Source organism: Pagrus pagrus (genome assembly GCF_965226575.1).
Source record: "Pagrus pagrus genome assembly, chromosome: 9".
Classification (NCBI taxonomy): Eukaryota; Metazoa; Chordata; class Actinopteri; order Spariformes; family Sparidae; genus Pagrus; species Pagrus pagrus.
The window spans coordinates 8,109,585-8,136,400 of NC_140193.1; the positions used below are offsets into that span (position 1 = coordinate 8,109,585).

The window sequence follows — 26,816 nt, forward strand, 5'->3', positions numbered from 1 at the left end:
GAGCGATGAGTCTGATTCCCAGGATGTCAAATACTGACATTGTGGGTTGGTAAAATGTCCCGAGCAGCAACAAACATGGAGATGGCTGCAGGGCCTGCAGATACAAGACACTAACAGGCCTTTTCTCCACAGTCCCCCCTCGTCTCACTCCATCTGATGTGCATGATTTGCCCTGATAGGTAAACTTTATTTAATAGTTATTTCACTGTTAACCATGACGTGCTTTATAACCATTTATTAAGTGCTTATTATGGTGAATAAACAAATGTTTATTTCTTTCATAAATGATGATGAATGATGACTGATGTTTATAAGCCCTATTTCCAAGGTCAGAAATAATTAAAATACAAGGGGTTTGAAAAATATATACAAAAGAACAAACAATTATAAATACATAAATAAAATATAAATAAAATGTTTGTTGTTTTTTGCACACGGCTTAAAATGCTTCAGAAGTGTGAGCAATAGCACCATTCCTCTTAAACCTTAACATAATGATGGAACCTTTATATTTCAACATCTACTGTGAAGAAAGTAATAAATATAATAATAATAATAATAATAATAATAATGATCTTTATTTATTAAGCATCTTTCTTAACAAGGTTACAAGTTACTTGTACAGGGAAATAAAATAAAAATCTGTACAGATAAGTTAAAAGGCAATGAAATGCAAATACACAACCCCAAAGTCAGTAAAATAAAAAAAACATAATGTCAATAAAACCAGAACAATGACAGAAACCATTTTCAAACAAGATTGACTCAAACAAACCAGCTAGCAAATATAAATGAGGTTTCTGAGTTAGCTGACCTGAGGTTCTCATCATCATCAACCTCGACTTTGGGACAACCAGCAGAGCTACATTCAAGGATCTCAGGTAACGGTTTGACACATAAGGGACCAGTTGCTAATGTAATGGTGATTCCTTAAAGGAATAGTTTGATATTTTGAGAAATATTTGATACCACTCTTATTCCTGTCGCCTACAATGTATATGAAGCTACAGCCAGCAGCTTGTTAGCTTAGCTTAGCACAAAGACCGGAAGCTTGAGGAAACAGCTGGCCTGGCTCTCTCCAAAGAAGTCACCACTGGCTGCCTGTTGACCTCATGTATCCAGGCAGTTACTACGCTGAGCCATGCATAAACTTCAGCTTCGGTTTGGATTGAACAAATGTGATTAAACACGTTAATGAGTGAGCTTTAGAGGTGCTGGAAGGTAGATTTAACTGTTTATCCCTGTTTCCACTCTTTTGGTTAAGCTAAGCTAATTAGTTACTGGCATTAGCTTCGTATTTACTGTACTCATATGAGAATGGTATCAATCTTCTCGTCAGCAAGCACCTTAACTATTCCTTTAACCTCTCTGGTATTGTGTAATCTCTGTAATCATCACCAGGAACAAGCATCAGTCAGCTACAGTGTGGAAGATACAAATAGTTTATTTGGACTAGAACTGTGTACTTTTCACATGCTACCTGTGTACTTCCACCATTCATAAATCTGTGGCATGAATCTACAGAATACTGCGTGGGTAACTCTGTGACTTCAGTGTAACGACAGAACATTATTTTGAAAAGATAAATAAATACTGATACATTAAAATAATAAAAACATTTCTCTCTTCAGAACGCTCTCTCACCTGCCCGGATTCAATTTCACACTTTTGCATCATCATCGCAGTCGGCTTGCACTCTCGCTGCTCTGGCAAGACAATGTACATGAAGTGCACCTCAAGGAGATGGCTGGAAGATAGGAATCAATTTTCTTGCTTTCTTCTTTTCAGGTTCACAAGAGAAAAAAAACACACCCTGGATAATTCACAGCGTTGACAGACAGGCAGTGGCTGAATTCTGTCGCCTGGATGTTATATACACGCCTTGCATAAGGCTATCTGGTCCTTTATGTAGTCTCTACAGGGGCAGATGCGAATCAAAGACTCGTCTGATCTGACGCAGCTGAAGAGCAGGGGATCAAACTGGAACACACAGTGTTTACTACTGTTGTAGGCTGGAAACACCACACGACTGTCAGACAGCTCTGATGTTTGACAATCTACACTGTAACTGGATAAAAAACAAAACACAAAAACGAGAGAAATCATCAGCAGCTGTGGATTGAAACATAAAGCAGGTAATTCAAATACAATCAGAGATGGATGAGACCGCCCTGACGGCTCAGAACCTGTAAAACTAAGGCTGCACCAACAGAAAGGTTAGCTGCCGTCTTCAGCAAGCTCTTATCATGTTTACATAGTAGGTATGAGTGATTTTGATTGATAAAAATCTGTCAACCAAAACAATGACTAAAGCTCCAGATAATGTGCCTGGAAGGCTCAGCTCAGAGGAAAACACGACCGACTCTTTGTTTAACCAACTAGAGTTTTTATTCTTGTAGCTGCTCTCTCCGCCTTCTTCAAACTGATATGAGACACATTCAAGATGAAATTGATAAAATTGGCTCAGTGTAATTGAGTGGTGGTGAAGAGGCTGTCTGTGTGGGCTGGCAGTTATAAACCTGTAGCAGTCCCATTGTTTAAGACGTGCCATCTTTCTTTGTTTTGGGCTGATTTTCAAAATCCCTCTGAAGTAACTGCAGGGGATTCAGATCGCCTGTGTGCAGGGTGGGGAGACTGACTCCTGATTGAGGAGTGGAAGCAGCTTGGGGCATTTCCCTCCCAGCCAGTCGTGTTGTGACGGCTCCCTTTTTATGAAGGCTTAAAAGAGGTGGGGAAATGGCGCCCAGGGGGCTCTCACACTCATTCTGTATCTGTCCCTGACTCACTGAGAATCTCATTCCCTTTGATTGCCAGACAGAAACTCTGGTCTGTTTAGGCCCTATTGTGTTTTCTTGGCTGCCCCACATCATTCTAGTGAAGAAACTGTTTTTATTCTTGAACCCCTTGAAACCCTATAGCCCCTATACACCTTCAGTTTTGACATTTTATTTCACTGGGGCTTGTAGGAGCACACTTGACATGTTTTTTTGTTTATATTTTACTGTAGGTTTGGGCTGGCTTGTAAGCATTTTACTGCCAGTACCACCACAAACGTTTACATAATAATTTAGAATATAAGTTAAGAGGTAAAATATATAAACAAAATGATTATAAAAAAAATGTTTTGTTGTTTTTTGCACACCAGTTATGTTCAAATGTGCAGTATTAAAGAAATACTGACAAAAACATGTAATCTAAATCTTGCTTCTAATTTATAGTTGTTTGCTAGAATATTTCTGACAAACTGTATCATGTACAAACCAGTTTTGTATCAAATTCTTATTTGGGTTTTTTTTGTTTGTTTGTTTTGTTTTTTTTTACATTTATGTAGTGAATTTTCCAAAATAGAGGTAATCAGGGTGGATTTTGTCTCTGTCAGTCTGATAGAGAACGTTGGCTTTAGTAAATAGAAACAAGCTAAATAGGATTGTTAAGACAGCAGGGAAGATAATATGTTGCCAACAGAAGCAGCTGGATGATCTTCACAGCACAGCAGCTACAGCTACACTGAGTTTGAGCTGCTCCCTTCAGGGCAACAGTACAGAATACCTCTGTCAAAACAAAAACATATCTACACGAGCTTGTTTATTCAACATGTTATTTAGTCAACCAATTACAGAAAAACTGAAATATAAGAGTATGGGTATGAATGCACTGACTGTTGTACAGTTTGTGGATATGTTTGTGTTTGTACTTCCCTGGGTGAGACCAGAGACAGTTTTCCTGCTCTGGCTGGACTATAAAGTTATTCTATTCTATTCTACTTTCAGTTTTCTTAACCCTCTAATGGATCTTGTTGAAGCTCTATCAGTCTGTGATGATTTGTTGTTTAACTAAAACAAAAAAAAAGTTTGTCAAAGCTCTCCAAGAAACTGTGCTAAGACACACAACTATGCAGACATGAGGTTTTTTTTTGTTTTATCTGGTCAGAACTGCCTGCATGATGTTGCTTAATGTAAGTAATGTAAGTGTACATACTGAAGCGGGAGTATGAGACTTTTATATACAAATGAAAATCTTTTATATTGAAGCTACTGCCAAATGAGTTCACACATTGCTGATTAAGCCTTAAATCCTCAAGATAAATCTCTCTGTACTTTGTAGTATATCCAAGTTTTTAAATGTGTGTCAGTGGAGAGGGTTGGGGTTAGGATGTTGCTTCTGGATGTTGTTACAGCAGCTATGTCGAGCTCATGGCAGAGCAACCTAACTGCCACAAGGGGGAGACAAAAGTTTCATACTCCAGCTTTAAAGCAAACTATGATTTATGTGACTGCAGTCATGTGTATGCAAATAACATGTGTGGACTGACCTGGCGAGATTCTCGGCGCTGTTCAGATGTGGGAAGAACGCAGGTTCACAGATGAGCCCCGCCTCCTGGCAGGCCCGTTTACAGGAAGTGTTGGCCTCTGCCTTCACAACCTGGAGCGCGCTCAGTGGAGGCCAAGTCTCTGTGTTGTTGCAAAAGTCCTGAGGCCAAAATAAGAACAAAATGAGAAGATAAAGAAAAGCAGCGTTTTTACCCCTGATTACAAATCTCATCTTTTCCCAACCCCTCCGTCAACAATCCTCCAACCTGTTTTTCAATCAGGATGCTGACCCTCTGGAGCATCCCTTCACAGGTGAACTCATAGGGAAGGTAGGGCTCAATCTGAAATGTATATTCAAGAACTGATTCATCAAATGGATTCTTCTCTGTATTTCTGTTGTGCTCTGTTAAAACAGGTAGATTTGGAGCCATATTTAGAAGGTACTTACAGTCTGATTGAGGATAGCAGTGAGAGCTCTCTCCACATCTGTCGAGTTTTGCATATCTACCGTCCATACGTAGGGCTCTCCTATCGCCTCGGCGTAAGGATTCTGGGATGCCAACTGCAGCATAATTTTATTTGGAAAAGACAGTTGGATCAACTAGGTCAACATTTAAGTGTGTGAGGTTCCACGCATCCAAAAGATACTGAGTTCTGAATACGACCTCTGACCTCTCTGATGGTGGGCTTCTCCTTGAAGAAGTCTGAGTTCAGCCGACTGTGCGGAGGGTTTAACCTGGGGTTCAGGAAAGCACACCCGTTGGCTATGGCCTCCAGTGCGGCAGGGCCTTCATAAGGGAAAGACAGTCCCACAAAAACCTACAACAGACCACAGATAAACATCAGCTGAGAATTTCCTGACGCTTTTTTTTGTTTTTCAATCTAATCTAATCGATCAGACCTGCCCTGTCTGGTCACAATATTCTTAGCCCTGTCAATCATCTGTGGTACCTTCTTTCTGAAGTGTGTTCTTTCATTTTCCAGAGTCATTTCTTCATCAGAGGTCATACAACCCAGAGATATTGGTTTTAAGTGTGTTTCTCCTATAGACTTCAATACAGCTGGCACCACAGTCTGGCCCCAAAGCAAGATTCAGTGACATAATGACCCTTCCTCCTTTTTTTAGGTTCCTTGACACATACAATGTACTTACATGTGAACCAGCTGCACTTCTTTACTGCCACCACATGGTGCCAGCCAACACCAGGAAAATAAATGATAAATTCAGCTCCTACAGGCAGGAAGGGTTTTCATTACAAACTAATGTCGTGTGGAAATGCATTTTTGTGGTGGTTGAATTATATTCAATTCAAGTCTGGATCCAGTATTTCCAAACACCAACACAACATGCTGAATAACGGTAAAATTAGCGTGATGCTGCTTACATAGTGTTTGAATCCTATACAGATGATTTGATATTGCTGAGCAGTAGTTCCCCCAGGCCCTTTGCAACAGCTCAGAAACCAATTAACATCCGTTTATCACATTCATACTTTACGATTTTTCCCATTTTTACTAGAATTGAACATGATTTTGAATTTAAGGAATGCTCACACCACCTCAGCACTACAACATGGCCAAATTCAACAGATTGTCATATGATCACTGTCTGTAATCGATGTTGACAGTACTGTTGAGACAATTTAGAGTCCATTTAAATTCATTAAATGTTGTTTATTTATTTGGATCCCTATTATTTGTCACCAGTGCAACAGCAACCCTTTCAGTACTCCATCAGGGGAAAAAAGTACGACAATAACTTCATGTAAATCAAACAAAAGTAAAACAAATAGTACACACATATGCATTTGGAAAAGTATTCTTAGATTAGTACTTGAACTTTTTCTTAATATAACATCCAATGGTGTGTTTTGTTCAACTGCTGGGCATAAAAACCCTGCAAGTGCTAAGAATCCCATTTGCACTGTACACACCTGTGATCTATGAATCTCAAATCAACTTAAATTGACAGCACCTGCCTTTTGTCAAGATGAGCCGTGGACAAAAAAAAGTGGACATTTTCCAGTCAAGGGTTGGTCCCAAGAGTTCAGTTCATGCCATTTTTGGTTATATCTTTATTTTGTCACTTTCATCAAACATTTAAACCCAGTTTGAGAAATTTTTACCACTTACTGCAAACTTTGGCTTCATTATTATTATTATTATCAGTAGTAGTAGTATTTTTATACATACAGCATGGCTTTAAAAAGATGGAGTAATGTCAAAGTCAACAAAATACAGAGGCTGAGTGAAGCCACCTGATGTGAACTGAGCGATCCCTCGCACACTCACCTTGCTCTGTCTCAGCAGGACCTGCACCTCACTGCCTTTGACAATGCCGTGGTTTTTCACATAGGCTGGAATTGGAGCGCTTTTATCAGCTGTCCCGTGGATCTCCAAGTACCTGTGGATGATGTCCAGATAAGCCTCTTTATCCTGCGGCGTAACAGCAGAGGAAACAAAGGTTGGCCTGCTGAAAAATCAATCAGTGGAAATGGCACAAATTATACCTCTCCCTCCCCAAGTGTGTCTTTTTATGGGTATGTCTGGCTGACAAGGGGGGACCGACAGACTACTAAACACCCACAGACGACATCCACAAACTAGTAATTACCTGAAAGGTAGTATGAGGTGACAGAAGTGTTTTCAGGACATGCAAAAGCAATCAAAACTGTGTTCCCAACAAGTAATAAAAAGTGAATAGAGAAAAATGTTTTCTCTCTACAACAATCTCCATCTAGAACCTGTATCCACCCTGAATACTTCTCAAATGAATATGTCTGTGTATCGTTACCTTCCAAAACGTGGCACTCTTCCCATACACAAGTGCCTGGTTTTCTCTTTTGGTAGACTCGAGCCGCTGACGTTCTTCAGAGCTCAGCTGGTGCTGCACCACAAATCCCAGGAATGTGTTGTCTGGCGTATGAGCTGCTCACAGTGAGAGAGAACACATTCATTAAGATACGGACGAAAAAGTTACGATTTCAGATCCATCAACGATGTGTCGAAATTAGCTGCTGAACAAGAAACAGAAAACATACGAAACATGGTGTTGAATTGCATCGGGATCAGGTGCAGGCCGCTGAAATAACTCGTCAGGTTGTGCTTTTGGCCCCAGGCTGCGTGATTGAAGTCCGGCTCAGTGCCAAAAGAGTCCAACACACGAATCACACACCTGATTGACACACAGAGGAACACACTCTTAAATACATTAATACACATCATAGCGATCATTTTTTTAGCAAAAATGTGAACACGCAAAACTGGTATTCAGTGTGTCCCATGGATAAAATTTTAATTTTTAAATTTAATCTAAAGTTTGATCAGTTTTATCATGAACTTAACTTTAAGTTCCTAACTTTGAAGGTCATAAGTGACCGTATTGTTACGTGACATGAAGAATGAGACCTCCCCATCTCTCCTGGTCAGCTGTAGATGATTTGTTTGAGTTGTCTAATGCTGCTGGACTGTGGATTTTTTTGTGAAGAACTCAGATTGGATTGTCCTCGACAGTCCACAGGCTGAGACTTTATGTACGTCTCAGTGCCTGCTAACAGAGCAACAGTAGCTAGCATTATGGAGCCCAAACCTAACCACACTCTATTTCACTTCTGTGTTGTGGGGTCAGTTTATCAGGTGCACTGCGATGTTAAAATGGAAAAAGGCCTAAAACTGTTGCCACTTAGTTGAAAGCGCACGATTGTCTCAAATACCATACTAAAGCATTAATTTTTCCCTTTATTGGAACTAACTAGCAATGAAACAGTTACATAAAGTAGGTATAAATACATTAGAGGGCCATGTGTCAGCACGCAGAAAATGTGTAAGCAGGATGTATCTGTCTGCTTTAACTGTAGTCAAGAATACATTAAGCTGATAAGCATCAGTAGGCTTGAATGTTAAATCCTCCTACAGCTCACTTTCTCAGGGGTAAAAAAAAAAGCATTCACACTCACAAATAGAGATTCACACTGAGATAAGGGTGGCTTAAAGTTGGCAAATGGAGGTGTGAATCCATGCAGTTCCCCGTCCATGTATGGTTCAATTAACATGTATTTCACCATTCTGTTGTTCTCATGTGTTGCTGTTCGCTCCATAAAATGGGGCCCGAATGACATTTAATTCTTTGAAGTATACTTTTGGTAAGTCATCACTCCATGAGTCATCAAACTCTTAAACAAATGCTGAATGTTTCAGCATTTAAATGTTGAAATGGCCAACAATAGACATCACGTACATACAGTATATGCATATGCTGCTCCCACTCTCATATAACTCACAAGTCCTTTAAAAGCACAGCATGTAATTCCTGCTGCTTGGTGTCTCTCAAAACAAAAGACAGTTTGACAATGTTGTGATATGGCGTGGGCTGGCATGCCGGTTGTTATTGTCATTGTAAAACAACCTCCATTGCCATAGAAATCTAACTGACAGTGACAAAGGTACTTAAAGACAACACCCACTCCAGCCACAGTCTGTTCACCCTGCTGTCATCTGGCAAAAGACACAGAAGTATCCGCTGCTGTACCACTAGACAGCGTCATATTCAAATGTGGGAGTAACACAGTCGCCAAAGAGAAGTTGTTTTGCATTTTATCTCTCAGAGCGTTTAAACAACACGTTGACAGCTGTTTCCAGTATTTGAATGACAAGGGAGAGCAACGGAAGCCACACAAGACTATACAATACATGACTTTAGCTAAAGTTCCTTAACATCAACCGTATGTTTACTTTCGCCACCATGTTTTTCGTCATATGACGTCACTGGTAACTCTTGAACCAACATTTCCTCTGATTTTCAGAGTTGATTTAAGAGGGCATTCACTTGAAATTTCCCAGTCGGAAATACGTTTTCTGATATTTCCGATATATTTCAAGTCATTTGGTCCAAGTCTCAAGTCAGTCCCAAGTAAGTTTTTCTTGAGCAAGTCAAGTCACAGGTTGTGTCAAGTTAAGTCAAGTTCTTCGTTAAGGCAAGTCAAGTCCCGAGTCTTCAACATCCAACATCTAAGTCCAAGTGGAGTCTAAGTCATTTATTTTCTGCCAAGCCAAGTTGCAAGTCATCAAAACAGGGACTTGAGTCGACTCAAGTCCAAGTCACAATGACTCGAGTCCACATCTCTGACAAGAACACACAGTGAAACTCCTCAATTCATCCTCCAAGCACAACCCTGGTGCCGTTAAAGGATGAATAATTGTAATCTTGTCAGCTCACGTTCAAGACAAAGTTTTATGTTTAGTCTTCCTTTCCCACTCTGTGACTCATCTGATGACACACCGGTAAACAAATAAAACACGTCGATACTTTAAAATTACATTACTGTTTAACAAAGCTCTCATCGTCTTTACACATTTAAGTTATGTCAGGACTAGGCTACTCACTTGTATTTGATCCATGATGTCTGTAGTGCTGCTTGTATCTGTCGAAGGCCGACAATGTCTGTGTAAATCAGGTCTGGTTTCACTGAACGACGAGGTGGGCAGCCACTTCTCATGATCCCTAGAGAACTAGAGAGAGACGGGGATTAGCACAAGAATGGATATACAGGAATAAAGTTATTGAAACAATTGAGGGAAACTTTTCGAAAAACTTCATCTGTCAATACATTTACATGGCCGCCATTTTCCTCTGATGCCATGCCCAGGGTGGGAAGCGTTCAACCACTTCCTCGCCAACATACATACGTTTGATAATGTTATACAATACGAAAAAGAAAAGGCGTAAATTAATTCTAACATATCAATGCACACCCAGGAAATATTTATTATATCCTTGACATGAAACATTGAATGTAGGCAAATGGTAATGTTAGCTAGGAAGTGGCTAAATGCTTATCTTAGCTAATGGGTTATTAAATATGTTGTTTTACCTTTTAAAATATGGTGTTATTTATTAGCAACTAAAAAGACAATGGATAGTGACGATCCTGAGGGACATCAAGCTGCATTTCAAGGTAAAACAACATATTTGATGACCTTAGCAGCCTCTAGTCAACAGCTAATGTTAGCGGTTGACTGCTACAATAGCATTCAACTGCTTCCTAGCTAACATAAATGTCCTATAGTGGGACACGATACAATTGGAGTGAGTTATCTCTAAAATATCAAAGCAAATCTTTGACAAGTCTGAGTGAAGTGGAAGTGAAATGTACTTCATTAATTAAATGGTAACGTTAGCTAAAGGGATATCAAATATGTTGTTTTACCTTGAAGTATGGCCTGATGCCAGATTTTCACTATCCATTTCCCATTATCCACCAATTTTGTGTTTTCCTATATTTATACAATTACTACCTGGGAATATAATACAACCTGGGAAAACAGCAGCATAACATAATCCCAGAATTCAAGCTTCCCACTGTGAACGTCAGAGGAAAATGGCCGCTGTGTAAATATGGTCTAGAATACCGGTCACCCTGACAGAAAGCAGTCTGCAACAGAAAGGCTCTTTTTGTGTGCATACTCACACCTTGAGGTCGGGTATGGAGGCAGAAAGGTGAAGATCGTGACCCAGAATGTAAAGTGTGGCGATGAGGTCACTCCACTGGACGAGCTCTCCGAGGGGTCCACCAATGAAGGCAGAGTCTGCTATTTTAAACCCAGATTCATCTGTCAGAGCCCCAGGATGCACCAGGATCTGTGGGAGAATACATTTGTTTACTCTTAGATGTCCAGATGCAACATTGATATGACAAAAAATAAAGGTGATAGAGGATACAAGCAAATGTTATTCAGTTTTCAATGTAGCATGGCCATTGTGTATCCTATCAGAAGCCTTTTGGGTATTTTTTTTTACAAGATATTAAAACGTGTCCTTTCCATGTGCCTGACTACGAAACTGTTCATGTCGCACTGAAAGAAACAGCAGAATCGTGCAGTATGTGCCATGCACTTCATGCAACTGTAAGCAATAGAAAGGTCATCAGAGCACCTTTTGAGTGTGAACTGTATAGATTTTGAATGTGATATTTTCTGCACTGCCCTTTGAGAATTGAATCATTGAGGTTTCTAGCTGTAAAGACTGTATCTTGCTTGATATTCAACATGTTCTCACAACCAACTCGTCACATTCAGTGGCCTTAAACTTCAATCTATGATGATGAAGGTTCTCGGTCATCCAGACAACTGGACTTTCAGTTTCTTGTCGATGTTTCGCCTCTCAGAGTTCAGTTCTCAGAAATGAAGAAGCCTCTCTACTCTCTCTAAGGTCACAGAAACATAAATATATCCTGAAATAGGAGTTACAATGGCCGCTGGTGATAAGAGAGCCAGGCTGAATAAATCCCTAATAAGCAAGTCGCAGATCAACTTGCATGTAGATTGTATAAGGAGAACTTTAGCCGTGGACAAGAAGTGTTTTGAAAATTACTCACCCAAGTTCAATAGAGTATCTCTGCTATAACTACAAGGTCTATATGAAAAGTCTTGGTACCATAATAAAGGCAACACTTGTGAGCACCATATGTGCCATTTTAGATTTCTTATGTTACAGCAGGTAAAACGTCTTCTTATGTTTCACTATAAATGTTCATTCCATCCAAATACAACTGTTTGTTTGCCTTGAATCTGTAGAGGCTCAGCTCTTACATGACATATTTTGTATTGTCAGCATGAAATACCAGCTTTGTGGGTGTGCACTGTTTTTGTTGCTTATGCTTTAGTTGCTATGTTGCATGCATGGTGTGTTGTGTACTGAGGGCACTAGGGTTCTTGAGAATAAATGAAAAAACAAATCACTCTTGACTCTTCTGAGTTCTGTGAATGGTTCATCCAACCACCTCAGCCACCTCTCTACCTGGACTTTATCGCTCTTTACACTACTGCACTGGCAGGGCGCTTCAAGACATGAAGAAAGGGGTAACAACAGCATCAAAATTTGAAGCATACGGCTGCTGACCAAGCTGCTGTATTTGACGCGTTGGCAGTGAGAATGTCCTGGGATATCAGCTCTGTGTGATTCTGTTGTTGTTTAGTACATCCCTTCGATGCATCGCGTGAATGGTCTGAATGTAATCAAAATAAACTCTCAGCTAACTCTGCACTCACTTGCATTTGGATATTTTGCGAAGTGCCTGTACAGTAAGTGCCTGTCTGGTCTGTGGCAGGTCAAGCAGTGATGTTAGATTTGTGAATATATCATTCTTTTTGAGTGACTCTCAAAGACGAATGAGTCGAGTCGATTTACGAAATTGAAGGTCCTTTAGTTCTGCACTTTCTGACATCTTGGTGTAATTTATTATCAGGCTGCAGCCTCTCCTCTGCTCTCTGTTTCAGGGCTGCTTCTCCAGACACAGAGAAGGAGGTAATGAAACCTCCTTCTCTGTGTCTGTGACTCTTTCTCACGCATACTTGACCTGAGTGTCTACTAAAAACTTGTTGGAGTACGTCATTATGAATGAGAGGCTTCGTTCATCAGACTGGTCTGACGGGATGTGCTACAGGTAGCTGCATGAGTCATCCCAGACGATTTTTTGTTGTTTCAAATGAACATGCCAGTGCCAGTTAGGGTGTTTGTCATGCACAGTGGTGCCATTCAGGTATTAAATATTTGGCATGAGCCTTTTACTTTTTTCCTGGCATTATTTAACTTTTGTGTCCAGGCCGCTCCTCACCAAAATCACATGAATACTTTCTCCAATGTTTCTTGCTTGTTTCATTAGGATACTGATTTCCCCCACATTAAATCTATCAGAAATAATATCTGAATTTGAGCCTGTATTGGGTTGGATTAAGAACCTATACCAGTATCAGTCCTCCACAGCTGCCTGTAAGATGTATGACAGCCTTCTCTTAGGCTAATTACATTTTTACAGCCATCTGGAGGCAGCAGGACCGGTACGTCTTTCTTTCTCATCTGAGGAAGTGCTGCCCATTTTCAAAGCAATGCATTGTCATGCTCATTACCCAGGGTGGATATTTAAAATCAATCATATGCCATCAGCACCAGTCTCTTGCCAGATTATACTTCTTTGGTTTTGTACACACCAAACCGGCTGACTGTAACTTGAAATTCGTACAGTAGCAAATGTCATTAGTTGTCACTCTGCATCTTCGTAGCTCAGGAGGTAGAGCAGGTCATCTAGTAATCGGGAGGTCGCTGGCTCCCCTGGCTGCATGTCGAAGTGTCCTTGAGCAAGATACTGAACCCCAAATTGCCCCTGATGAGCACTTGGCACCTTGCGTGAATGTGACAAGTGTTGTAAAGCACTCAGGTCAGTAGAAAAGCGCTACAGAAATGCAAGTCCATTTATTTTTATTCAAAAGATGAGGAGCGATTACCTGTGTCCTCCTCTTTCTAAGTGGTTTCCAAAACAGTAGCTGAAGCTTTTATTTCCTGCAGAAAAGGTCTGCGATAGAGCAGAGACATGGCTGTAATTGTTTTGTAACATTTTTTTTTACATTTCTCTCTGGAAATCTGAATAATAGTTTAGCCTACTTGAGTCAGAATTATGAGGAGTATAAACCATCATGTAACTAAACAGCTTCAAGTATAATGTATGTGATTGTCATTTGACATATTTAAACGTAGTTGACAAACTAAATGCATTTTGATTAATTGATTTTATTAATAGAATTAGATGTAAGATTATTTACATGTAAGTATTTTACATGTAGTTAAAATACTTAAAGTCACTGTTTTCAGCCAATGTGTTTTGTTAGTGTATCACATTTTTAACTATGTGCAGTGTGAGAGCAGATATCTTGATACATGTAGAGAGAGAAAACTAACGAGGGCCAGGTTCAGTGAATTGTCAGTTATTCCAATTAAAACAATAATAAGGGATACATTACGTGTTTGGCTCTCCGCTCTGTGAGCTTGTATTTGGCTGAAAGAGAGCGTCCAGCCTCGACCCAAATCTCTTCCATACTGTGGATTCTTTGGTGGACCCATTTGAACTGCTTTCTGTTTTCCAGGGATGGATACAGACCAGTTAGGTTGACCTGGACCACTGCAGGCTCAGACCCCACCTGGAAAAATGAGGAAAACATTTCTACATTCATTCTACATTTACAGATTTGCTTTGGACTTTAAATCCCTTCACAATACAATAACTTCCTTCCCATTTAGCACTGATTAAATTAAATCCCTATCCTGATCCTACGGAGGCCCTGAAGGGCAAGTGAAGAATTAATTTATTTTTTTGCTGGTGATTCATTTTCTTCACTTTCAAGTCTGATTAATTATTTTTCTCTCCTGTATGTCTGACTTGAGAACAGGACATCTTCCTTAATTCCTTCCATCTGTGAAAACATTACTTATTTATTTATTTTAAGTATAGTTTAGTTTTCATGTGTGAAAAAACAACAACAACAAAACCACCCACAAGTCATGAACACAGGAGAGAAAACAAGTTAGATCAGACAGAAAATTTATGACCAGAAGAAAAAGACATTCTTCACTTGCCCCTCAGGGCTTCTGCACTCATCACCATTCGCTTTGAAACTTCAAGAGAGAAATCTGCAAACTTAATGCTTTGTTGTGATGATAAATGGAGTTTATAGTTTACATTTAAATGACATCATAACCATGAGGTGATGTAGAAAAGGGACATATTCAAGCAACAATGAAAGGAATTGTAAGAACGAGAAGAATTCAAATCTGCAGTTGCAGGTCTGTGAAGATTATATACATTACGTACCCGTCACACACCACACCCCAATACACACCGCACATTCAAACAATTTGCATTCTTTGAACTTTGTCGTTACCTCTGAGCTTTCTGTTACAGCTGGGGGGATCTCTCGGCCTGGAAGCAGAGGACACCAGGTCTCTATCTTCACACGACACAGACAGAAAGAGGAGGCCGTCACACCAGCACAAACACAAAAACAACACACCTTTTCATCTTTGTGCCTTTACAGAATTGAGTAAGATATGAGAACTTGACACCGCTTGGGTACCTCACTGAGGTAGATCAGGAAGGAGCACTGGGACCCATTCACTCCATTACGGCCGTAACAAGGGTCAGACGTCCACATCTCCTTCATCCACTGGAGAGGCAACAAACAACATCACGATCGACGCAATGGTCCAGTGGAACACAAAACACAAGATAAGCTTTTGAAGAGATGTTAACACTTTATTCACAGCAAACGATTTACAGTGTAAGTCAATCTGATTATACTAAAATATTTATTGGTTTCTATGCAGGTAAAGATAAGACCATGGGGAAGATGGAGGAACAGTTGGGTATTATGACCTCCAAATACCCCTGCTTGAGAGTAACAGGGGCAAAAATTAATTATAGGTCTTTATTATTTTCTTATTTACACTAACTGCATATAAAATAATCAAAAACAAGTGTTTAGGTGGAAAAACAGCATATTCCAAGATCATAAAACCACAGAAACTTGCATACATTTAAGGTTTCAAACTGTATATTGTATATTATTATTATTATATATATTTATAAACCATGTATTACCAAATTTGAAATCTCATTGGCTACATAATGCCTCAATCATCTGGAGGCTGATGTCTAAGTGGCTCAGGAGAGAGGAGAAAGAAGAGAGAGAGGATCACTTGCCTATACAATCAATCATTTTCTGTTGTAGGCTCTAGGACGGGCATAAATTCTCCTATCTGAACCATCGAGCTGTCAATCAAACAGCTGCCATCTGAAAGGGCATCAGCGATAGCAGTTTTTTGCCATTTTGTCACTTTTTCACTCTCTCTTACACATGTCAGTGCGTTTTCTTCAGTCCACAGTTACAGGATTTAACCTATTTCGACGAGCTTTGGAGTCAGAGCCCCACGACTTTACAACAAGCTGCTGGAGGAGTTCAGGCAGGCTACCTCTGGTTCTTCTTTTAAATCTCTCTCTTTTTTTTCAATCGTGCATTCTGCAACTTCGTAACACGTCAAAAATTAGATATTTTTATCCGGTAAGATTCTGGACACCATGTACGCTTTCATTACATCCCGTCTAGATTACTGTGACTTGCTGTAACTTTCTGTCTTGTCTCACTCAAAACAACCTTTCCAAACTTCAGCTAGTTTAACATGCTGTAGCAAGACAGCACACAAAAATCCAATAGACAAGTCCACATAACACATTTTATTATTAATCCTACGAGCCTGAATACAGCCTCAGATCTTTCGGCAGAGGACTGTTAGTAATTCCTACGTCGAGGCCTTTTGGAGCCACGATGTTGGAAGCAGCTCAGGAGGAGATCAGGCAGGTCAGCTCAATTTCTTCAGATCAAAAGGAGCTGAATTTTAAGTATATTTTTTTCAGCAATGTAGCATTAAAAATCTCTAGCAATGATATTTCAATGATAGGCTGCAATTACAATGATTTAAAAAATATATGTATTACCTTTAATTTGTTCATACAGTTTGGGTATCCATCCATGAGAGGCAGTTGGCAGTTTTTATCCTCTTCAATTTGATGATCAAAGAAACACAAAAACAGCTTTCTTAACAAGGAATGGTGGAACGGAAGAAGATACAACTTTCCTGCACTTGGATGTCTGTTTACTTTAGCATTTCACATATATACTTTTATCTCTTTAAGTCTTGATTAACATTTAAGGCATGCTGAGGAAGACAACCTTCGCTGTTCATATAGTTTCTATCCGGTCCTCACTGGATAATTTATTATACAATTTGTTGGTTGACTAATAAGCAGGTTCTCCTAGTAACTCAAGGTTTTCAGCTTTGTTTTATATCTCCCCCTTCCATTGAATTCACGTCATAATGCTGTTGTTTGAAATCAGGGCAGTACAGTGTGCTGTGTTACTGTAGAAATCAGCTATTCTTTAAAGTTTTTTCCCACAAACTGGCAACTACCAAGCCTCTGGATGCTGAGGAAACACAGATACCACATGGTTCCCATGGCGTTATGTTACTATTGGCTCACAAACCGTGTTAGAAGCTGGAACCAACTGTCAGAACAGTTTATCTCAACAAAACAATGAATTTGGTTCCGACAAACGTTGCAAAAACATTCACCACAATCACAATAAAGTTTTTAAGGAAAAGGAAAGGAAAAAATACTTTTATACTGCAACTTTCTACAAGCTCAATATGTGTTTTTTAAGATTTGTCTACATAAAAATGTTATCAATATGACCTTTAAACCTTTTATTGGGAAAACCTACAGTATCTGCGCAGTTTTGACTGACCTGCTTTCTTTCCTCACTCCAAATGAATGCATTCATTGTTTGTTATATTATGTTATGAAAACTTTCCAGATTACAACACCGATACCACACCCTGTATCATCAAACAGGTGACGTGCATTATCTTCTAAAACTTGAGTTGAGCCGAGACAGACAAATTCACATGGCTGCAAAACAGTTTTGACTCATCTCTAATCTTTGGTCTGAACTGGGCTTTAAACTATATTTATTGGAAAGTCCATAACATGTTTATCTTTCTGTGTGTTTTATGAACAAAGAAATGCTGAAGAAAAGAATCTGATGAACTTCTATGTTTTTCTAATTGCCAACAAACCCTGTGAAGAGACCAAAACAAGACAAAGACTTGATTGTTATGAGGAATAAAAGACTGTGTTTTTGTTTTGTTTTGTTTTGTTTTGTTTTGTCACTAAATCCCACATATACTTTATTGCTACCATAGACTCACTAGACCACCAAATGTGTATTCATACACCGCTGAAAATAATCCCCAACAACAGCACCATCGACTCATTTTTGGGTAAAATCTGCTATAAACTACATTTTGACCCGTTTTTAAAGTTCTTCCTCAGCAGCCATATGTCTCTTTATACATTCTGATTTCCTTACCGGCCCTGATAACTTCTGTCATCGCCTGCAGCTTCAGGAGTTCCTCCAGGTGAGCCACTTGTTGCTGCAGTCGCTCCTTATCAGATCGCAGCTCCTTAACCATATCGTCCCTCAGTTTTCCTTTCTCTATCTCTGCCTCCATTTTAATCTGGAGCACTCTGAACTCTTCTTTGTAGTCCTTCAAAGGAGGCGGGGGAGAGACTGAGAGGGAGAGAGTGGCAAGTGTTCATTTGACAAATTAGTTCTCTGCTTTGAACATAATTTCAAGAGGCTTGCATCTGAGAAGAGCTGAGTAAGAGCAGTAAGCCGAATTAAACAATTACAGCTCATACAGTATTCAGTCTGCAAAAACTACGCGGATATTCCTCGTAGAAGTTGTACTTCTTCACTGAAATGCTTTTTAAGATAAAAAAATAATCATTTTATTAACTGAGGGCTGAGACACAAGTGTGGATTTACAGACGAGAAGAGTTTGCTCACGGTCGCCAGGGGGTCCCACAATGTTCAGGAGATCATCGACGAACTTGGCAATTCTCTTCATTATGTCTGGGAGAAAGAGGGGAGGGTGATACAGGACGGCCAGGGAGGAAGAAGAGGGAAAGGGAGCAGAGGTTGAGGTGCCAATTGACAAGATATCTCCCAGAAAACAGCAATTAAGGATGCAAAAGACGATGGAGAAAATCCTTTGTGACAAAAAGCAGAATAATACACAATAATACACTGCATTTAACCTCCACTATCCCTTCTCATGCTCCCAATTCAATGTCCTGTTCATATTTATACCATTCGTACATTGTTTTTGTAGCTTTATTGTGAAGAATAAAGGCAACAAACAAATAAAGACAAACTAAACAAAACAAAAACTAACTAATACTTCTCTTACTGATGATCATACAAATGATAATGAAGGTGATCTAAGCAAAGTGATGTATAAAGTACCCAAAAGTCATACTTAAACTCAAAGTAATGATATTGTGTTAAAGTATTACTTTGGTAAAAGTGAAAGGTACTTAATTGTCAAAAGTACATAATGTCAAGTAATTATCCGCTCAGATATTCAGCGTTTTTCTGATCATCATATTTTTTATCCGATTTCTTGATAATATCTCTACTTCTTAAAATTTCACTGAATTCATGCCTGATTCAACTGACAGTTCAGGATGTTTTATGGGGAAACACTAACATGTATCATGTTCGGTTAGGAGATAAAATGCAAAATCCGTAATTTGACTATGGCGTGAAGTTAAACAGCCGCCATGAGGCATTTTTTGTCATGGCTCCATTTCTGATACTGTTCAGAGCCCCAAACTGTTCAAGTGTATCAAGTTTTTATGCTTTTATGAAAAAAATGAACAATATTTTCACATCTCACCTGGACTATAATACAGAATGTAAACAACACATGAACTATGGTGTGATATCATACATTAAGATAAAACTTCATCGATCCCTTGGGAGAAATTCCTAGACGTTACCTAGCAGATAAAATATTTATTTTGGCTCAGGGACAAGAACCAACAACCAAGGGTGACGTATCTATTGTATATTTCTCTTGAATCCTCCAGCTGCTCCCTCATCCATTTCACCACTCCTCTTGTTATCTCTGCGCTCTCTTCTCACCTTGAGCCCTGCTGCTCTCCCGCCACGCATTGCTTTGCATTCTGCTCTGACGGGTCAAACTGATGCCATCCGTGTCAGCATTGCCCTAAAATCAGTTTATACAGGCAAAACACAGAGTTACACAACAGAGTGCTGGTATCAAAAGGCATTTTAGTAGTAGTAGTGAACTAAATTTAACTAGCTGAGGTTTAACAAGACATGAGTCATGGTTAGTTCATTGAATTAATGAGTTATAGCTCAGGATTTATTGATTTGTTCAGAACACTGTGTGCTATGTTGTCAATGGGTGAATGAAATTACAGACCAGGATGTAAAATGACAAACTCAGACACCAGATGAAGCTGACGCCCACGAGCACGAACAAAGTCCACCCCAGGATGCGTGTCGGTTTTCTCATTATTCTAATCAGTCTGGTGCAGTGAAGTTGGTCATCAGCGCACAAAGAAAACAAACGACAACAAAAAAAGAGATGATTTTACATTAAAAGCAAGTTTTCCGTACAAAGCTGCATGCTCAGTGGTGAGACTGAGTGCAGGAATGTGTCTGATGAATGACGATTTCTGGTGTTGCTGTTTTGTTTTAAATATACAGAAGAGGAAAAAGTTCAGACTTTTTTCACAATTCAGATTTTTTTCTCACAATTTGGACTTTTTTGTCAGAATTCTGATTTTAATCCCAGAATTCTGACTTTAAAGGTCCTTTTTGTAAGAAAAGTTGACTTTTGAGTGTCACTCCCGACTCATCAAATACTGACGCTTAGGGATTGTAGGTTGGGTCCTCAAAGTGTCAGTATTCAACACAGACATTTACACCGAAATGGTAGAAATGTCCCTCTGAGGGATACTTTTTACTTTTAAGAGCCTGTGCTTTATTACTTTTACTTGAGTAACAAAGTTGAATCAGTGTTTCTGCTTTTACCGAGGTCATTAAAGTATCTGTCACACAGTGAAACTGTCTTTAAAGTATCGAGATAATTCCAGTGTCCACAGCAATAACAATAAAACTTAAAAACTTACCTTGAGAGTCTTGGTCAATCCTTCCAAAACAGTCAAATGAACGCACAAGTATAATTATTCTCTAATCTATGATTTAAATCCCATACCATTCAGAATAAAGTGCCTGTTGACTGTGCTGTCAGGTGGAAATACTCTGCTCACTGGAAACCTCATGAAGCAAATGCATGATGTCTAACTGATACAACCAGTTGGCCAGCCAGTTTATCAGCATATCTCTCTCATGATAATTAGGAAGTCTGTACAATTGTTTTTACAGCAGGCTGGTTGACTCATCTTGATTCTTCAGTGTCAAAGTCCAGTTCAATTGTCCATTGTTTAATCTCTATTCATGTGCATATGGTTTTAATCAGCTGGGGACATGGCTGCTTTTAACTTGATGTATTCATTTGACTTCTCTTGAACTGCACACCATTTAAAGTTTGATTACTTTTGCTCTGGGTGTTTTCCAAATCATCAAAAAACTGACGCTTTGGGAGTCCTTTAAATAAGCAATTCACAACATATTTCTCAAATGAATTTGTACTCTTATATTATACTGTACTTACTGAAAGCCAAAGCAAGCAACGTGGTGTGAGTTTGCATATTTCATGTTATTTTAGTTCCTCAGAGTTCACTCACATGCCACAACGCAAATATCATCAGGGGGTATGTATTATAAAACATTGCATGGCCAACATCGCAGTGTACCTTTGTTTTGTTTGTTTTGAATAAGTCAACAGAGTTATAGGAACTAATGTAAAAATACAGGGAAGTGAACTTCTGCAAACGGCTGCCTCTTCCCCCTGCTGTTAGTGTGTGTGTGTGTATAGGATCCATACACTTTACTTCTCCTCTCCACCAGAGGTCAGTCTCTAATATTTGTAGCTGACATTGATGGCAATGGTGTAGACTGAGGCTCGTGATGAATCCTCTCGTTTTCATTGAATATGGAAATGTATTATACTTCCTCGAATATTATATGATGATCTGGTGGGAGGGGGTTTCTCTCCTGCCTGCAGCCTGTGTGTGTGTGTGTGTGTGTGTGTGTGTGTGTGTGCTCATCTCTATAGTATGTTTTCATCCCAGATTTGCTTGCGGCACATGAAGAAAATACAAAAGACACTGAAAAAGACGGCTGCAAAAGATTTTTAATGAGACCTTGGGAAGCGGAGCCCGGGTGGCAAGAATAAACAGTTTGATGGGAGTGCTGTCCTTTTTATTTTTCCATTGTTCGTTCAGTACAAGAGGGATTCAGGCCTCCGTACTGAAGTTATTTACGTGAGTTGAGCACGTTGTCTCTTATTTGTAAGGAGACCTTGGGACAATTTCCGGCCGTGTTTGTAGCAACCAAAGCCTGGCATTTAAAGCCAAAACTTGTGCTCCTGACCATAAACAAGTGCTTGTTGTCTCCCAATGGACAGTTTAGTCACGATATGATGCACCTGAAGGTATCCTGATTATAAGCAATTTATACAAAGGAAACTTCTGATACTGTACACCAACTTTTTGTGAACCCCACCCTTAAAGTTCGAACTAAGAATTCGCAGGACAAAACCACGTAAGTTAGATTATGTGATTCAAGAGCATGTTTACTGAGGGATCGGGATGAATTTGGTAAGTATAACCCAGAACTACTTTAAGATGGGAACTTAGACGAACGTAAAACAGTTGTTCAGCTAATTCAGTGAACCACCTTCTTGGTCCAGGCCCTTAAAAAGACAAGACCTAACGCAATTAAAAATGCAATACAGACACCAGAATGTTCTGGTATCTTAGAGACCTGGGCGTCGCCGTTCTCTCTGTAGAGCCAATTCCTGTGACAGACAGGCCTGATTGCATATTGTGATAACAAAAATCCATCCTCTATTGTTAACCTAAGTGGGTGAAAAGCCTTTTACAAAGAACAGAGGCTTGTGATGCCTGTGCCTGCTGCTGTTCACTCCCGCCCAGCCAGATGTAAATATGTTGTTGATACAGGGCTTCAGCCATGCGTGTATAAGAATAATGAAAATCCATTATGGACCGTAAGGCGGATATTATAAATACACAGATACAGAGACATGGTCAACACTTCCATTTTTTCTGAGTTCAAACACAGAGAGATTCAGACAAGATAGAGACTGTTGATGTCAAGCAGTCTGCATGGATGGACATGAAACAGTTTGATAAGGAGACGGAAACAACAAAGAAAAAAATATGAGACTCCACAGGTTGAACACATGAATGTAGCTCATAACAACTGATCAACATCAGAACATGGACATACAGTTAAGAAATGGCAGACTCAAGTCAAAAAGTGATTCATAAATGCATCTTGCAACTTCTAAAAAGTATTTCAGAGCTGGGCTTCATTCCTGTTATTACGTTTCTTGTTATTGTAGTACCCCTCGGATCGACAAGCGACAGCAGCAATTTAAATGGCAGGGGATTCCAGTAGCGCAGCATTTGTTACCATTTTGGTGGGTTTCAGACCCACTGTGAAATAAATGACGCATTCAAACTGGTGTAGCTTTTTGTGCACAGATTGATCCAAGCCAGTTTTTATACTGGAGAAACCACAGGAGTTGTTTTTAATAACATGTTTGTCTTTTTCTTGTCATACACATCCCACAAGGAAAAACACTCTCCACCGCATTATAGGGAGCAGATGTCCTTGTTTGGCAAAAGTACTTTGTGCAGTACTGAGGGTGCAAATTGATACTGAGTGGTTTGGTGTGTGTGTGTGTGTCTGTGTGTCTGTGTGTGTCTGCGTGTGTGAGAGCCATGACTCAGCTATACCAGACTGGGAATAGCTGGATATAATCTTAGAAAACACTGGACATCAGCGTTGGAGAGACGCTGATGAATTTTCTCTGCTATGTGTTAGAAATGATTTGGTTCTTTCAGATGCTTTGCGTAATTTTGAATTAAACTCACACGTTTGATAAATTATCAACACGCATAAATTGGATTCTGCATCAGAAACATGCTTTTTTTTCTCTGAAAGGTATAAAAAAATATAAAACAGTGTCACTGTACTTGAGGTTTGTATTGGGTCCTTAGGAGATTTTTGGACTGTCCTATTGCACAGTGATAAATAAAGTGTTTTTATTACAACTGCTTTTTCAGGGACAACTTCGAAATGATGGAGAAGCTGTGATCTGATAAATCACCTTTTCATTTTTGATGCGGCAACATTCATTTGGAGGCCAATGACCAAGAGGTTGTTTCAAAATTTTTAAGCCTGGAACCACCGGATATTTTTAATGAAACATCAGGACATTTTCCAACAGAGCAGTGATCTTTTCTTAACCCTAACCAAGTGGCTGTTGTGCCTAAACCAAATCAAACCATTAGCACAATGCTGTCACAACATTTTATTAAAAAATGAACACAAAGTAACACAAAGTTCTTCTTTAATGAGTGTGAATGATATTTCACTTTACTCGAAGTTACACAAAAAGAGTAATCAATGATTCAGTAATTAGTATTTAATGAGTTTATTGCTAGCCCAATAAATACTAAGTACTTTATGTTGCGTAGAGCTGAGGAGGATAGTTGTGTTTTAATTCTTTGTGGGTTCATCACTATGAATGACCCCTTAATTGTCATTAATTGAGTATAGCCACTTGAATTTGTGGCTTCTATCATATTCATTTTCACTTTGGACACATTGCGTTTATTATCTATCTGTTTTTGAAATGCACTTAGTATCTATTTGTTCACTTAGTTTTAAAAAGCTTCATCTCCCAGAAGAGTGGCCTTGGTTAGTTTCAAGAATTCACACCTTCTCTAAGGATGTGTCTTGCTGCAAACCAGCAATTTCAGATTTTTCACCTCAAAAAATGGTTCAATTAGTCATTAGATTTTTAAAATATAAAACTACAAATTCTTTTCATTAAATGGTGTAAATGATTGGTAAACCCTAACCTCAGGCTACCTTGCCACCTGGCCGATGCCAGTCTCCCAGGATCCCTTTGTTGCAGGTCTGTCTGTGTACAAAGGTAATGCGCTCAGTGGTTTTTGAGAGAGCCTCTCTGTTAGGTAAACAATGTTCCACTAACCCAGAACAAGGTGTGTGAGAGAGGCTGGTGTCAGACCCATTTAAGAGCAGGATGTTGGCAGGGTGCGTGTACTAGAAGATCAACGAGTGAATGAGTACATTCTCCTCTGCACTAATAGCACCAAGATAGTTTGAAGTGAAAACAGAAAGGATGTACCAGACACATGTGCTCCTGCTGATCCTGATGACTCTCAGCTCTTTGTCTTGCACTGAAGATAAGACAGAGGTGACTTTTTCCTGTCCAGAACACCAGGAGGCCTTTGGAAGCTCCTGCTATGAGTTTGTGGGTCTCCGGCATAGTTTCTCCGGTGCTCAGGCTTGGTGTGAGCAGCGTGGTGGACACCTTGCTTTCATCCTGGATGAAGAAACTCAATATTTCCTTCAAAGACACTCAGACCCCAAGAAGGATATTTGGTTTGGAGCAGCGTCCTCTGCCTCTACAAACCTGCAATATCCTCCAACTGTTGAAGGTAAGATGTCCGAAAAGTGTCAGTCATGCACTGGGTTATTAACCGTTTCTGCAAACCACAGAGACGTCCAAGGTTGACACTTGTCCGAATAGTAGCGTATCACGTTCACATTGCTGTACATGCTTATTAGCCACCTTTCACATCAGGAGGGGATGGTGGTTGCCGTTGATATAAAACAACAAGGCTGACCGCAATTCGAGTCACACCATTGGATGTTTCTAAGGAGACCTTGGGATATTTCCAGATGTTTTTGTGCCGTTAAAACCGGCTATTTTTCACGGGAGGTGGGACCATCTCCAGCCATGACTGAGGTGACCAAAACAGGTATTTTAAGCCACACCATGATTTTGTTTTTTGGGGTTTTTTTTTGAGTCAACCTAACCAAAGCATAAGCACAGTGACAAGAGATAAACAGAAAATTCAGCCTAAACAAAGCTGCAACATAAAGGAACATTCAGTTTTTAAATGTGGTTTTACAGAAATGTGCTTATATCTAACATTTATTTTGGTGATTCGGTTGAAAAATGAACATACAACCAAGGAGATATTGTTAAAGAAAAATGGTATGAAAATGAAATTAACTATATACAAAAAAACCTCCGCTGAAGAAAATACGTTAGTAAAAGTAACAGCCTGGTCCAATTTATTCTTTGTATAATTTTCCTTCCCACTCAGATATCATTCTCACTTCTTCCTGTTCAATAACTAGTCTGCATTTTTAACTAGTGTGAAACTTTTTCTTCCAGATTGAAGTGAGAAAAGGCTTCACATGGTAATTATTTTTGTAAGAGGTGATAATTGTGGATTTTGAAATTGTATAACCTTGTTACGCTCCCATGTGCCATATCAAAATAAGTGTTTGTGCCTGGAAGCATCTGTGTTTCAGACAGTGGTTAGCATGGGTATATAACTAAGTTCTTCTCAAACATATTCCTTGTTTTCTGACTGTTTTTCTTACATTGTGATGAAAAAAGGTGTCACCCACGACAACAATGTCATTGATATCTATGTTTTTAATAAGTGGAGTTCTATAGCGGAGGAATTAACTACTACATGGGCTTTAGCCCGTGAATAGGATTACTGTTGGTGTAATGTTTTAATGAGATTAATAGGAAAAATATATAATTCCCCCAGCCTTATCCTTGAAACCGCTACGTACTATTTAATTTAATATGTTGCCACTCTGAGAATAATTTGAAGAGGTAAAGGTCGATAAAGTGGACCTGGACGCTGAGAGCTATATTCATCCAGCCCTTGAAAAGCGTGTGAAGGTTGTTGTGAAGAATTCCATCAAATTAACAGAAAAAATCTTACATTTTTGTCAACACAGGTGACACAACACAGTGAATTTTCAAGCACTTGAGACTCTGTAATTGGGTCATTTTGTCCGAAACAAGGGGGAAAAGAATGACACATTATTGCTTTTAGTTCTGGTCCGATTCCTGTTCACAATGACTTTTACAAACAAACCAACCCAGTGAGCAAAGAGTGGTCTAGATCACGTCTTTAAGACATCATTTAAGGACATCCAAGACGTCTAAAAGACGTCCTCTGGGGAGCCAGAATGAAAGTTTTTTATACGTCTTTTCTGGACGTTGTATAGGCGTTTATATGTTGTTTATCAACT

At 39.4% G+C, this 26,816-nt stretch overlaps 1 protein-coding gene across 1 annotated transcript; it reads right to left on the bottom strand.

The window, feature by feature from the left end:
• Positions 1 to 556: 556 nt before the first annotated feature.
• LOC311262900 (alpha-1,6-mannosylglycoprotein 6-beta-N-acetylglucosaminyltransferase A-like) lies at positions 557 to 20,827 on the bottom strand. The gene is made up of 19 exons (XM_084362649.1): positions 20,699 to 20,827; positions 19,987 to 20,092; positions 19,683 to 19,767; positions 18,543 to 18,608; positions 18,063 to 18,263; positions 16,631 to 16,692; positions 15,213 to 15,302; positions 15,021 to 15,086; positions 14,103 to 14,279; positions 10,778 to 10,947; positions 9,693 to 9,818; positions 7,352 to 7,485; positions 7,105 to 7,238; positions 6,603 to 6,746; positions 4,983 to 5,129; positions 4,759 to 4,872; positions 4,577 to 4,651; positions 4,313 to 4,470; positions 557 to 2,068 (listed from the first exon to the last, which is right to left on the bottom strand). The coding sequence occupies exons 2-19, from the start codon at positions 20,077 to 20,079 to the stop codon at positions 1,870 to 1,872; spliced, it is 2,241 nt and encodes a 746-aa protein (XP_084218775.1). The 5' UTR covers positions 20,080 to 20,092; positions 20,699 to 20,827; the 3' UTR covers positions 557 to 1,869.
• Positions 20,828 to 26,816: the final 5,989 nt, after the last annotated feature.

What these genes read in the sequence shown, in the direction of transcription:
- LOC311262900 (XM_084362649.1), bottom strand. Translation starts at nt 20,079, where the DNA reads ATGAGAAAACCGACACGCATCCTGGGGTGGACTTTGTTCGTGCTCGTG. An exon ending in GGAGAGCAGCAGGGCTCAAG is followed by an intron (nt 18,609 to 19,682) that starts GTGAGAAGAGAG and finishes TCTTTCTCCCAG; the next exon opens with ACATAATGAAGAGAATTGCC. An exon ending in ACATCATGGATCAAATACAA is followed by an intron (nt 7,486 to 9,692) that starts GTGAGTAGCCTA and finishes TGTGTCAATCAG; the next exon opens with GTGTGTGATTCGTGTGTTGG.